The 15,176-nt window shown below is 41.8% G+C and overlaps 1 protein-coding gene across 3 annotated transcripts in view; it reads left to right on the top strand.

Annotated features, from left to right (window-relative positions):
• Positions 1-13,025, top strand: part of P4HA2 (prolyl 4-hydroxylase subunit alpha 2) — a 45,453-nt gene extending 32,428 nt beyond the window's left edge. For 2 of the 3 annotated variants that reach the window (XM_081185598.1, XM_081185599.1), the window contains 7 exons: positions 5,223-5,293; positions 5,638-5,737; positions 6,924-6,977; positions 7,861-7,926; positions 11,198-11,266; positions 12,022-12,118; positions 12,642-13,025. In XM_081185598.1, coding sequence (XP_081041724.1) covers positions 5,223-5,293; positions 5,638-5,737; positions 6,924-6,977; positions 7,861-7,926; positions 11,198-11,266; positions 12,022-12,118; positions 12,642-12,712 — 528 coding nt within the window. In that variant the 3' untranslated portion in view covers positions 12,713-13,025. Of the gene's footprint in view, positions 1-5,222; positions 5,294-5,637; positions 5,738-6,923; positions 6,978-7,734; positions 7,795-7,860; positions 7,927-11,197; positions 11,267-12,021; positions 12,119-12,641 lie in introns of all 3 variants that reach the window. The other variant, XM_081185600.1, reaches the window with a different exon arrangement.
• Positions 13,026-15,176: the final 2,151 nt, after the last annotated feature.

Genomic DNA, 15,176 nt, shown 5'->3' with positions numbered 1-15,176 from the left:
ATAAGGAGGTTTTATGCTCTCCACCTTTGTTGGGGTACAAGGCCCCAACCAGATCAAGGCACTGGTTCTGGGAGTACTAGGGATTCTTTTGCTCTCTTCCCTTCCTCCGCTATCTGCAGGGTGGCTCCAGGGTTTGGGTTATGCAATTTCCATGTACATGTGACCATTTTGCATGAGGGTCCTGTTCCCGGCCCCCACACATGTCAGTGAGCCACGCATAAGTCCGCCCCACCCCATTCTGCGTTCATTTTGCCCTTTTCTGTGTCCCAAAGGATTCATGTGTTGATGATTGTGCATCCATTGGGCATGCCTAAAATGGTCGCCACCTGTATATGCAGAATCCCCACCACATAAGATGCAATCATACTGTAGTTGCAATAGGTCTATGTGCCAGTGAGCCCATAGTCAAATCAAACCACTTCATTGGAGCTCCATTGTGGAATAGGGAGTATCCAGCTCAGGCCTGGATAGCTCAGTTGGTTAGACCATGGTGCTGAGAACACCAAGGTTGCAGGTTTGATCCCTCTATGGACCAGCTGCATATTCCTGCACTGCAGAGGGTTGGACTAGATGATCCCCAGGGTCCCTTCCAACTCTACAGTTCTATGATTCTATGATTCTATGATTCCTTGACCCATCAGCAGTATCATTTCTAAGTGTATTTTTCATTCCAGGCACAAGTTCCTCCTTACTCTTTTCTTCTCCTTTTCTTTTTATAGCTGTCTATATTTCATTCTTGGCTACAAACTATGTCTGAATGACACAGACAGCACAAGTTAAGGAGATTTTAGGCCATAGTTAATAGGCTTGGGTGCTAATATTTTATTCCTTTGGTCGTTAAAACACACAGTACGAGATTTGTGGCAGCGCTAGACCAGTGATGTTGACTTGAATGTTTTTTTCATTATAATTTGTGCTGCCTGGCACAAAGCTGAAATGAGAAATATTTCTATTGAACCACTTGATAATGACCTTTTTCAGTCTCTGACCCCTTTTCTTCCTTTCCCAACCATTTTTTATAACTGTTGCAGCCACATTGTTTTTTATGTTGTTTATTGAGCTCCCTTGCTTATAGTTTTAAAGCCATGCTAATTAGAAGTGAAAACTGAATTCATAGAACATATGAAGCTGCCTTGCATTGGCCTGGCTTGGGCATAACACTGAAGTCAGCCTCATGGCCTAACCCTTCCTCACGGCCTACCCCTGGCCCAAGGAAGATGCCACTTCCATTTTCAGTGCTATGTCCAAACCCTAAACAAGTTAATATTAATTCTGATTTAAGGCCAACCCTAAACTTTAGGGAAACATGCCAACTTCATACACTATGGTTTGAAGATGACTTGTTTCAATAAACCATCATTTTTTTGTTTATGTACACTCTGCTCTGGCCTCTTACATAAGAACATAATGGGGAATTTTGGTTAGGGTTTTTTTAATGGAAGTGAAAACTTCCAGTCTCATCCTTGCAGCCATGCCAGAGAAAGAGAGGAAAGGAGAGAGCGCCTGAAACTCACTGACTTCATGTTAAACCATACTTTAGCATAAGATTCTAAGAAAACCATTGAGTGAGATGATTGCCCTGTCTAGCTTGGTATTGTCTACTTTGACTGAGACACACTTCAGAGTTTCTTTCAGATGTCTTTCATATCACCCGTTAACCTGAAATCCGTTTAACTTAGCAGGAATTGAACCCTATGATCCTAGGTTCTCTTTCATTGAAGCATGTTCTCTTCCAAGAGCTATGGCCCTTCATATGAAATTAAAAAATAATAGCTCTTTCATAATGTGGCATTCTACAAGACTCTGGTACTGAAATTATAATTGCATTTATTGCTCATGCACCTGTAACAGAAAAGAAAGTCGGTAGCACAGGGTCAGTATAACTTTTCTACTTTATTGCTAAATGAATGTAACCCCCTGGAGATGGAATAAGAAACAGATACCTTTTGGAGAGCATGAATTTTTTTTGAAATGCTTTTAAAGTAATAACTCTTTGTTCATCAGCCAGTTTGCCTTGGATGAAATTCTTCTATCTGCCTCATGGCTTTCACCTCTGTAAACTCTGGGGTGTTTTCCTGATGGTTCATTATTACCTCATACTTAGAAAACAGCAACTTAGCCTAGCTTTGAATAAACCCAAACAGTTGAAATGCAACAGGCATGTTTCCCATATATGTTGTTTAAAAAGAAATCATTCCCAGGTGCATTTCTAGGTGTATTTGGAAGCACAACACTTTTCCAGAATGACAGCCTTCGGCATGGTATTTGAGTTGATTTAGTAGGGTTCAATTTTGTATTCTGCTTTACCAAAAACAAATGTTGAGCTCAAAGTGGCCTACAATAATCACAATAGCATTAAAGAACAACAAACATTGCAATCACTATACTGTCAAGGACAATAGCATATAAAGCAAACAACAACAAAATCATCAAAACAATTAGTACCGTTCAATAAAGTCACAGTAACTCAGTATTGCCAAGATACTTCCTAATCACATGGAATTTTACTTGTGAAATCAGCTTTAGTTTTTAAATGAAGGCACATCTAGTTTTGAGAAAGGTTTATTTTTCAGAATCAGCAGGGTGTTTGAAATGGAAAGGTGTGCCGGTCTTAAAAAATGCACAGCTTCTTCATACGTTGCTTTGATGTATTTAGGCAAGCAATTGAGACGCACTCTGATCGCATTACTTCTGGACTGTACAAAGTGTTTTACTTTGAAACCATGGTGATTTCAGCCAGTGGGGAAAAGACTAAACGAATTGGATATTTTTGCTTAAAATAAAGTTGGTTTACTGTAGTATAAGTGAGCTAAAAATGAAGATTTATAGTGGAACAAATCTTTTGGCGTTAATGTTAATTGCATCATCTCTGCAAAACATTTATCAAATGCAGATGTGATTGGGTTAGGAAATTTTATTTCTCATCTAGCTCTTGTACTCATTGGATAACCACTTGTTGTACTATACGGTAGAGTGTAGAGAAGTGTTTACTGCAGAGGCAACAGTCTACCATCAACTGAAAGGAATGCCAGTGCCTATTGTGATATTGCTGAAGTTCAATATGTAATTGCCAAGTTTATAATAATGTTCATGGACTACAGAATTCTCCAGTGCTTAGGATCTGCAGATGCCTTCCCCAATCATTCCTGAAGCCTTTGGTGGCTTCTGCTTAGCTCTGTTTGTGGTAAAATTAGCATCCACGGTTTGGATAAAGACAATGACATTTTAATATGAGAAGGTGCAATTGACTTTACAGGTCAAAGCAGAACTCAAGGGGGAAAGTGAACATTTTCTGCAACAGTAATCCAGTGCTGCTTGTGACCGCTGACTTGATTCCAAATTTTGCTGAGGAGCTATATCACATCACTAGTTAATATTAGGATGTAGGCTGTATATTTTCTTTTCTTGCTTGTTTATGGCAACTGAAGCATTCACATAGGAACCGTATGGCAAGGATAAGACAGTTGCAGGCATAAATATGGAGCTCAGAATTTTAATCACTGTAAGCAAAACTTCATCGTACAATTAAAGTTCAACAGATCAAATTTCTGGCCATAATTTGTGGAGCAAGAGCCTGCAACAGAATAGCAGATGAGTCAGAATTCTGGCACTTCGTTGTGCCAAAAACTGCATGCCAAGACAAGAAAATTAATAGGCGGATTTCAGAGAATATGAGAGAATCTGGAGGAAAACATTATCAAACACTGAAGGGGGGGATGATAAGGTGGAAAACAGCTATTGCTGTGTAGATTGTAATGGACACAGTAAATCTTAGCCTAAGTTTGATTTAAATAAATGTGGCAGCATCATAACTGCTGAACAGAAACAAGTTTTACTGGAGGGTCACTGGAGGAATGATGGAGGCTAGTGAGCCAGCGCCCCTCACTATTGCCCAAAATGGATTGCTGGCAAGTTCCATCTTCATAAATACCATTCCCTCCACTTATTTCTCTTGTTTCTGGGTTAGCAACTGAGGGCCCCATGCTATCCTTCAAAGCCCAGTTCTGGCTCAGACTGCTGTTCCATACTAGAATTTGCTGCCTTTCGGAGCAATTATGTGCCAAATCTTTGTACCAATCTCTGTTTTTCCCAGTTAAGTCCTTTGCGCTGATATATTAGAAATACTAGGAATCCTTTCCCTTTCTTTCTTTCTTTTTTTTTTTTTTTTTGAGGATAATTAATCCTCCTCAGCTTCACTGAGCTACACTAGTCTTGTGAATGCATTTAATATTTCTTGTTGTATGCAGTTTTAACTGTTCAGGCGGCCTCTGTTAATGAGAAACAAAAAGCACAAATATGAATACAGTACAAATATGAACAAGGCCCTCTTATTGAGTCACCAGCTGCTGAGGTATGACCTCCGGAAGGTTTCCCAGAAGGGGATATGACCCTTGGGTCAAAAAAGCCTCCCCACTCCTGATCTAAAACTGAATATGCTTCCAACTCTAGCAGCACTCCAGAAGCATCTTTTAAGTGCATTCGCTTCAAAGAAGAAGCCATTCCTATCGCAGGCGTTTGGTGCAGTGATGCTTGGTCAGGTGCTGTGACACTGCCATCCATCCTGGTTTTACTGGTCTGTTTCAGTCAGTAGCAGTCAGGACTGGTACAGACCTATTGGCAGATATAATGTGTGTTCATTCATTGTGTCTGGCACTTCCATTAGAGCAGCCTTCCCCAATCTGAAATCCAGAGGTTTGGGACAGCAACTCCATGCTAGCTGGAGCTGAGGAGTGTTTCAGTACAAAACATCGGAAGGGTTGGTTATGGAGGCTTCTCTGCAATCGGCCCTTACCCAACCCTGCCCGTAAACAAAAAGATGGAACCCTTTCCTCTTACATAGTCACTTTCTGTTTGTTTCTGCTTTGCATTGACTAATGCAAGATGTAATCTTCAAGAGTTTATCACAGCTGAAGGTTGGGGGCTCTTGTTTTGTTCTCCGAAACCTGTTTCTTAGACAGTATGGTTTATATAAATCTTCTAATGGAGCTTAAAATTCATATGAGATAAATTTATCATTGCCAGTAATGCAGTATATCATCTTTCTCAGTATACATGATAAAATCATCTACCCATAACATTTTTACACAGAGTTTTATCCGATGCAAAAATGGGAAGGCTGTGAATGAAGGACAGGAGGTGCAACTTGTATTAATTTTGTCAGTAATTTTTGTGTGTATGTGTGCTGCTGAAGTTATTAAACCTTGCCTTTCTTTTGATAACAGTTGGCAAGAGCTACCGTACGTGACCCCAAGACGGGCGTATTAACTACAGCAAACTACCGAGTGTCTAAAAGGTAAGCTGTCCGAGGATCATTCTCATTCTCATTGCTGTAGGAGTCATTTCCAAGTACTGTTGATGAAAGGTGAAACTTTGAGAAGTTGGGGGTTTTATTTTTTGTAAACTGAACACATACTGAGCATTCACAGAAGCAATTTGTCAACTTCTCTTTAAAGATTAGCAATAGGATTAAGATAGGAATGGGGAACTTCTCTTGGTGTTGTTGGGTTCCAGCTTCCACCAACCCCAGCCAGAATAGCCAAAAATGCAGGGAGCTGTGGATTAAGGGGAAATATACTTCATTTTACAGTGATTGGAGAGAACTGTCTAATTTCTCTGTGAAATCTTCTTCTCTGCAAGTTCATGGCTGGAGGAAAATGATGATCTTGTTATCGCCAAAGTGAATCATCGAATGGAGCAGATCACAGGATTAACAGTGAAAACAGCTGAATTATTGCAGGTAAGTACAAAAGCACACTGCCAGTTATTCTTCCATAGGCATGGGAAACAATCAGTACCGCAATCTCCATGCTGCAATTTATGAAGCAGGGGCATTTGTTAATTCTGTGGGACCATAACTTACAGAAACAGAATCGAAAAAGGAGGCAAGGGAAGGGGAAAATAATATTATGTTCATTCCACAATCCTCCTGCTGGACAGGTCGTAGCCAGGAGGTCACCAAACTTTGGGGAGCTATGGGCCCATTTGCAATTTGGAGAAAGCGTTGTGGGAACCACACATCCCCTGCAACCAAGCAGACACTGCAGCCTAGTCTACCGGCTGCAACAGAATGCTTCTTTCAAGGCTTAATTTCACAGGTGGAAAGGGACCATGTGGGCACCAGGGATGTCTCTGAATACACATGTGCACCCAGGAGTGCTGCATCAGCAACCCCCACAGCAGCCTGACATATAAATTACTGCTTTTGATTATGGCCCTTATCTGAATCAGTAGAGATTTTCAGCGCTGAGGTGTTTCCATATTGGTTTGCTTCATCTCAGTTCAGTGCGTTGGAGTACCAGATACTAGGGAATGCTGTAGTTTCTGGCAAATAGAGCAGGCTGAAGAGCTGAGGTTATGGATTCATGGGGCAGAGTGTGCCAATGGGAACTGTGAATGCAGTAGTAGATGGAGACCATGTCTCCTCCAGCTGCTGTTTTTTGAACTCCATCCAGGACAAAATTGTGGAATTCAGTCATGAACAAGCCAGTTTCACTTCATAATCCTTTCTCCCTCTTCACATCCTACATCTCCAACTAACTGTCTGATATTTCCATTATGTCAGCATTATCATCGGAGACTCTTGAGTGATGTCCAACTGAGATATATATTGAAATCAGTAAGCTTAAATTACTTGGAAGTCCATTGGTTTCAATGAGTCTGCTCAATGAGAATGACTTAATCAACCATTGCTCTATATGTCCAAGACTCAACTGCTCCCTGGAGGAAATTTTGAGGGTGTGCGCTGGGGGCTGCAAAGGAAAGGAGAGGAGGGACAAGTTTGTTACGCAAGTGGATTTTGTTGCTTAAGTGGAGCAGCAGCACTGAATACAACTGATCACCTAGGTTTCTTCTTTTAACCTACAGAAGAAATATTTTATTTATATTTCATTACATTTTCTTTTGTCATTTTCTTCCTACCTTAGGTTGCTAATTACGGCATGGGAGGACAGTATGAACCACACTTTGACTTCTCACGGGTAAGATTTCAATTTCAAAGTTGTTCTGTGTTCCTGCTAAGCATACATAATTTTTAAGGGTTAAACTAGAGATAAGAGAGATTCCTAATGAGACCTGACATATTTTTATGCACTCAGGAGCAGCCGTGCGGGCATGGCTGATTTTGGATCAGGGCTACAAGCATTGCTCATTCTCTCTCCAGCCAGTAGTACGCAGCCACATGCGCACACTCACACAACCCTCTCTAGTCTCCATCACAGCTCTGTTGGCTCAGCCACAGGTTTCTCTGCAGTTCAGTTTATTTCCACATTTTGGAAACGTTGTGATTCAGCTACCTGTGATCTTAGGAATAAAGCACAGCCAGTTGCAGTGATGTCATAAGATAGCACTTACCTGTATAGTGTCATGGATGTCAGCCATAAATTTACCATACATGCTGATTGGGCAGCTAAAGAATTCTCTCACACCTTGCCAGCATGCATGGTGCCTGTGTGGAAAAAACCTTGTTTGATCACAGGATGAAACACTAAACTTTGGCTTGGTGTAGTTGCTATATTGGCCTTGTATGCTATGCCACATTAATAAATAAGCTAGCCAACTATTTAGCCTGGGATTCTAAAGGCTGAAGTTCAGTGCACAATTGCCTTAGGATAACCCCCATTGGACAACTTCCTCTCAAACACTATAGATGTGCATAGGAACAGGGCTGCACACCCCGCTTTCCAAAGCTAAAACAGGGAACCTTGGAAGTTGGGTTAAAGTTCTTGTTTGTTTCAGCGACCCTTTGACAACACACTCAAATCGGATGGAAATAGGCTAGCGACGTTTCTTAACTATGTAAGTACCTCTGTGTCCTTCTATGCGTGCTTGAAGTTTGCAGTTCACTTTCATTTAATTTTATAGAAAGAGGAACCTGATGTTTTCAAGCATTTAGGGACTGGGAATCGCGTGGCCACTTTTTTAAGCTATGTAAGTATGACCAATCCTGTATATGTGGAGTGAGACCTCTTTGTCATGCCACTGGCATAAATACAACTTACTGCATGAAATGTAGTTATTTACTAGGCTGTAGACCAGGGGTGGCTAAACCTTTTTGCAGCCCGAGAACCACTTTCTCCCTGGGTCAGCCCTGCAGCAATAGCATTGGATGAGCCAAAGTGGGCTTAGCAGGTCCACATGTTCACATACCAGACAGATCCAGATCACACTTCCATGCCTCTGTTCTGTTAGTTTCTGTTTGTTGCCACTGTGCAGTGCTTTGGAGTCACAAGACTCTGTTTACATTCCAGAGATTCCATACTGTTGGAAGTCTCACGGAAGACAGGATACAGATGTGACGTTACTGGTTTCCTGTTCCTTTTCTCCCCAGTTGCTCTCTGCTCTCACAGAGAGAGGATGTTTCTTTTCTGTCTGCGTAATTAGAAATAAAACTCTTTAGCCATGCAGCTCATACTATCTCGCTCCTTCCGTGTGCTGGATACTCTGCGTAAGGGGAACGTGCTTGGAGCCTCATCAAAGGCTCAGGTCGTTAATTATCATCGGAGGGCGATTCCAGAAGAGTCGCTTGGTCGAACGCAAGTGCGACATGTTCTACATGACATGCACAACCAACCCATGTAGTTCAGGAGTTTTTTTAGGCGAAGAGAGCACTGGGTGCCTACCTGTCTCACTCTGAGAGGTCATCTCTGACCCTGGTGATTCAAGAACATGTTGAACTGGTCCTGGTCTCAGTGGTGTGGCCATCCAGTGTAGACCTTGAATGTGGAGATTTCCTTGGTCCTTTTCAGCATAACACATAGTCACAATATCTGTGACAGAGAATTCATTGTGCTTCTTCTTGTTTGTCAAAGAATTCAATCTGCTCTGCTATAGTTGTGGTTTCAGTAAGAGCTGTCATTAAGGTACTATTTATTTATAAATTATAATATATCTACATATTTATAAAGATGTTTAAAAATCTGCACTGCTGAGGAATGGGAGTTCCAAAGGATTGGGGACCACCACAGTATCTTTGTGTATTATAAAAATGTGTTCAACAGGTATAGCTATAACTAGTCTGCAAGTATAGGGATTCTGTGTGTTTGTGTAATATCCAATTAAATCAAGTGGGCATATTTTCAAGACTTTGGGCTTGTGGAGTGCTGCTGCTGGTTCCTGGTGTTATGTTGCCATTGCCGTTTTGAATTTGCTGGGCATACCTGTGCATATATCAAAATGGCCATCTAGTAGTATTTTTTTAAAAAAGATTTTATTGTTACCATTCACTTTAACACACCATACAGAAAAAGAAAACAAATTTTCATCACCACCAAACAAAAAAGAAGGAAATTAAGACATCAACTAATAGCCTTCAAATCATTAAACTACAATTAGACTACAAATCATTAGACTACAATTATTATTTTTCAAGTATATTTTAAAAACTTCCCATTTTGAGATAAATACCTGTTTTGGTTTATTTTTATTTTTTTTCTGACATGCTATCTAATTCTGCATATTCAGCCAATTTTTGAATCCATTTTGATATTGATGGGGCTTTATCACTTTTCCAATTTGCCACAATGAGAACTCTTGCTGCAACCATAGCATATAAGAAGATCTCTTTAACGTTTTTAGGAATATCTGAATCTGTGATTCCCAAAAGGAAAGCTTCTGGTTTCCTATTGAAAGATATTTTAAACATTTTTTCCAATTCTCTGTGGATATCCTCCCCAAACACCTTGATTTCTTTACACTGCCACCACATATGGAATAGAGTACCTGGCTTTTCTTTACACCTCCAGCAGTTATTTGGGACAGTTTTGAACATCTTGGACAGTTTCCAAGGGGTTAAATACCACCGATGCTGCATTTTAATAAAATTCTCTCTCAGAGAGTAACAGGCTGTAAAATTCCAGTTTATTTTCCACAGGTTTTCCCACTGCTTCTTAGTTATTGAGTACCCAAAATCTTGTGACCACTTAATCATAGACGCTGTAACCCCCTTCTCCTTGACTTCCCAGTCAAGGAGGATTCGGCATACTTTAGAAAAGTGTTTTAATGACCTAGTAGTCTTTAATGGGTCATACGAATCGTCAAACCTGTTTTGTTCAAAAATTCTCATCTCCACATCAGCTATTCCACATAGCACTGACTAGACGGAGCCACAATATTTTCCTTCTCACTGCTGCCACTGGCTTTGGATTCGTCTTTGAAATGAGCTGAATCTGATTTATACCTCTTTAGGGGAATCTTACTTCCTTGCCTTAATTAAACACAATGGCTTGGATCCTAACTTACCTCCATCAACAGAACAGAGTTCTGTTTGCAGAACAGAGATTTTCTGTTTCCCACTTCACTCTGCACCAACTGCACTCCTGGAAATCTGTTCCTGAGGGTTGATGGACCTTGGAAATGGTATGAGTTATAGTGCAGATGGAGGGGGTAGTTGGCAAAAATGGTTATCCCTCCCTCCCAATCCTTGCATAAACAGAATGGTAACTTAGGATTCAAATCATTGCATGGAAGTAAGTGTCACTCCATTACAGTACAAGTCGGTGGCTCACTGACCTGAAATTACTTTAACACAGAAATAGAGCAGTGTCTGTTTTATTGCCACATGTCAGACCTATAAATGACTCACTCTGAGACATGTATAATTGAGCAGTGTTATCAATGCCAAGGTATGCTTCAAATTTGCTAAGGAAACATGTGGCTAAATGGCAATGTTGCTTTTTCTCACCAAATGAGTACCATAAAAATAAAAAAAATTCTGGAAGGGATTCAGGCTACAATCCTAAATGCACATTCTAGGGAATAAGCTCTGCTGATCACAGTGAGGCTTTCAATATGCATAGGATTCCACTATTAATTTCAATTGAAAGCAGGCACCATACCTATTTTTAAGCCAGATTGTAAGTCAGTTACTGCTGTCTGACTTTTGAAACCCTGTAAATATGAGATAACTAAAATCACTGGCTAACAAGGGGGGGTCCTTAAAAATACTTTTATTTATCCAGATCAATCCACAACCCATAATCTAATTGACCCTTTGCTCTGATTAATTAGATTATGGATTGTGGCTTGTCAAGCATTTTAAGACTCCCTTGTTAGCCATTGATTTTAGGCATCTCATATTTATAAGCTTTTAAAAGTCAGACAGCAGTAACTGACTTAACATTTCTATAGAGGAAACGATACATTAATCTGTGCAGTCTTACAAATCATCAATGACTTTTATGGATATTCTCCCCACCCCCAGATGAGTGATGTAGAAGCTGGAGGTGCCACAGTTTTCCCAGACTTTGGAGCAGCAATTTGGCCCAAGAAGGTAACAGCTGAACTTGTCTATTACTCATGTTTTCCCACTAAAACTGCTATGACCACTGTTTTCTCTCTAAATATTTCCCAGTCTTCTTTGTGTTCTGCACCCCTCCTGCCCAGTTGACCATATGGTGTGGCAACTGGCTTGATTAACAAATGTGGTAGTGATTTCTGGGCTTAGATTTGCAATGCAAAATGATTAAAAGCAAGCACATTCCAGCACTACTAATTAAAAAATGCAATCAGGCCGTCTGCTAAATCTGATTCAGGAAGCATCTGCCTGAATCTTAAAATCATTCCCTGCCTGAATGATGTTCACTGTTTCAGGAACTTTCTAGACATTGGCTCAGTTCCCATGCCACACCAAACCATCATTAAAGCAAGCTATGGTTTACTGTGAACAAATAGCATTCTGGTGCATGCTGCACAGATGTTCCCATGACACTTGTCCAGTGATTGGTGCTGACAGCAGTCCCCTTTAGTATTGGCTGCACTCGGCATGCACCAGAATGCTACTGGTTCACAGTAAACCATAGTTTGCTTTAAATGGTGGATTGGTGTGACGTGGGAACTGGGCCAAACAATGCTACCTTTGCAAGCTTGTTAAAAGTGGGAACAGGGAAATTTATAAGCAAGGAGGTGACTGGAAGTGATTGTGGTCCTCTTGTATTAACGTCAGCTACAGGTTTGGTGGCAAATGCCCACAGAAACATGCACAAACAGTATTTTTTATTTCAGTGAAAACTTTTCTTTTACTTTCAGGGGACTGCGGTATTTTGGTATAACCTCTTCAGAAGTGGAGAAGGTGATTACCGGACACGGCATGCAGCATGTCCGGTGTTAGTAGGGTGCAAGTGGGGTAAGTAAGACTCCCAGGTCCTTGGTTTTAGGACAGGCTCACTAAGCACTAGGCAGGAGTGGGGAACCTTTGTCCCTTCCGCTGGCCCTTGGGTGTGGCATGCCTTCATAACAGAAGACCCATAGATGCACCCAGCTCTCCCTCTTCACCCCCGGGGTCCTGAGCACAAGTTACTCCCATGAGTGCCCATGTTTTTTGTGGTCAAAGGCCAGGCAGAAAGGGAAAGAGAGAGCTCAGTCGAGTCCTTTCCCAGTCCCCATCCTGCATGCACACGTGGGATGCATCGGACCTTTAATTTTGAAGCATCACAAGATCTAGATTTGGGGTTGGTTCCAGTGTGTTTATCTTGTTTCTACTGTCTATAATATGTGGCAAAGGGGGAAATAAATGGAGGAATGTGTGCAATTCAACCAGTTTTTCCCCCTTGCTGCTTCAGCTAAATTTTGTTCCGCAGTGCCCAACGTGAGACGGTTGCATACGGGCCTGGTGCCCCAGTTCTAACGAAAACTTTTATTGTTTACAGTATCAAACAAGTGGTTTCATGAAAGAGGAAATGAGTTCTTAAGGCCATGTGGGACAACAGAAGTCGACTGAAACCATCCCGGGCATTAGTCAGCTGGTTTCCCCATCACACCACAACTTTGTGCATCGTCCAGTTCATTTCTAAGAAATGACTCCTACTCTACTATGAAACACAATGATGGCACTATTTATTTAAATAAATCAAGGCAGTGGCTCTCGATGGAAGAAGGGAGCTCTTTTTACTATTGGTGCTGGGTGGCTGTTTCTCCATTTCTCGTTTCCCTGCTCTCTTTCAGTTTCTGAAAGAACCACCCAAACTTCCCTGCTCATGCTTTAAGTGTTTGGGCACTTTGGCCACGTGCCTTCTGAACTTCCACCATATTTTTTTTTTTTAAGATGTTAAAAGATTTGTCATCGAACCATATTTTTTATTCCAAATGTAAAAAAATTAATTTTATTGTATTTCTAGGGCGTGCAGTTTTAACCAAAAAAATACAAAGTGCTCTTTTGAAAGATGTGGTGTGGGTGGTGTGCATTTCTTTAGTCACAAAAGTTGCCTGTATCTTCAGTTTTATCGTTTCTGTAACATTGAGCTTGCAAAGGAGCAACGAAGAAGATCGGCCCAGGCACTACAATGCCTTAAAAGTGGAACTTTTCCTGTCATGTAGAGTTAGGAGCCTTATGTAGTCGAGCATCTCAAAATCCTAAGTTTCTGGTGGTTCCTGTGCAGTTCAGCAGGGCTCACCAATGTGGTGCCCATGGGCAGAAGCACTTGAGATCTTCTCCCGGTGCTCATCAAGCCTCGGAGCACTGCTTCCCCCTCGAAAAGTACATAGAGCCAAAGGAGAAATGCTTCATTTTATCTCTTTCGTTCTCTTTCTGGGGGAGGAGGAGTTGGTCCAGAGGAGGTGGGAGAGCATTGTCCAGAAACGGGGTGGGGGGCTGACAACAGCACTTGGTTGAAAAATCCCAGTAGGCCCATTGGCCTAAAAAGGTTGGTGGCCCCTGCAACAGAACATGCCTAGCAGTTTTTAAATTGGATATTGTGGGAAACTTTAGCTGACAAGAGTCCATCAAACTAGAGGAGGGGGCAGAATAATCATTCACGCACAAGTACAGTTGCTCATTGTGATATGTATATTTGAATGCTTCTCCCTCTTTGGTTAATCGAAGTTGCCCGTGCTGATGCAAGATGCACTCACTCCAAGGACTCAAGCCTCCCTCGCTGCCCCCAACAATGGGATATTCATTTCCGCTGCCCCCAGCCTTGTGCAGTGAGGGGCTTTGAAGAGACTGGCTGCTTTCACAAAAGCCTAACAGATGTGTACAGGATGAGAAATGCAACCATACTTCTCTTTAGTAGCATGGGCATTTTAATAGCAATCTGAGCAGATCTGAACTTTGGTTCTCTGGCAAAGTATAGGAGGCTGCCATGAGGCACCATGTATTTTTGTGATCTTTTGGCTATCTACAAAGCTCCATTTGTTGTGCTTTAGCTACATTTGCTAAAACCTCTAGGCTCACAATAACACATGCAACAATGTGTGCGTGCTTTACAGCAATATGTGCAACGTATGGCAGACACGTAAACACTGAGATGCTGTCGAAAACCACAGTTGCAGATTGAAAGTTCTTGGAATGCCTTTATGAGGAAATCAAAAGATCCCTCCACCCTTTTTTTTGACTGCCCCATCATCTACAACGAATGATAAAGACTTAAGGGCTAATGATCAAGAGTAGTAAATTGTCATCAATTGATTGCACCATTCGGTGTAGCTTGACACCTAGAAAGTACTTGTAGCGTGCTGCAAATAATAAATCAAATACAAAGCTAAAGGTAGAAAGCAACTTAGACCAGTCTGCACCAAAGCAAAGGATTCTTGTTTATTTCGTGCCTTATAGTATGCCTGACAGCTTAGATTTCATTCAACCTGGAACCAGAGAAGTCATCTTTAGCTATCCTCCGGGAGAACAAAGGAGCAAGCATGGCTGCCTTGTTACTTAGACTAGAACTAGAAACTTTTCTATCCAGGTCATATGTTTCCAACATTGTTTTCTTACCTGCAAGCATCTCTCTTTCTGTGTGCTTGCAACAAGTACCATCTACTCTCTAACCAAGATCCACTACATTAAATGCTGCTTGCTTTGCATATCAAAAGGGTTTCCATAGGTCATGGGCTGGCAAACTAAGGTCTGTGGGCCAGATCAGGCCCAATTGCCTTCTGGATCCGGCCCACGGACGGTCCAGGAATCGCCGTGTGGATCACTAGCGCACGCATTCTTTCCTTCTCCCTCCCTTTCCCTCACATGGCGGCGGCAGTGCCTCCTCCCTCCCTTCCTCCTCCTGGCTTCTCCCCGCCCTGCCTAGAGGAGGAAGGGGGCTGGGCTTTGTTGGTGCCAGCGGCAGCAGTGCTTGAGCAGCTGCCATTTTAAGCAGCCCCTCTCCAGAGCCCTTTTGTGCGCCATTCATTGTCCTGCTGCCGCCGTCACAAGACACAGGTAAGCAGCCACCAGGGCTTGTGGTGCTCTTGCATCA

The sequence above is a fragment of the Podarcis bocagei genome (assembly GCF_964188305.1).
Source record: "Podarcis bocagei genome assembly, chromosome: 2".
NCBI lineage: Eukaryota > Metazoa > Chordata > Lepidosauria > Squamata > Lacertidae > Podarcis > Podarcis bocagei.
Note: the sequence above shows the minus strand (reverse complement) of the source record. Positions and strands in the feature narration are given on the sequence as shown.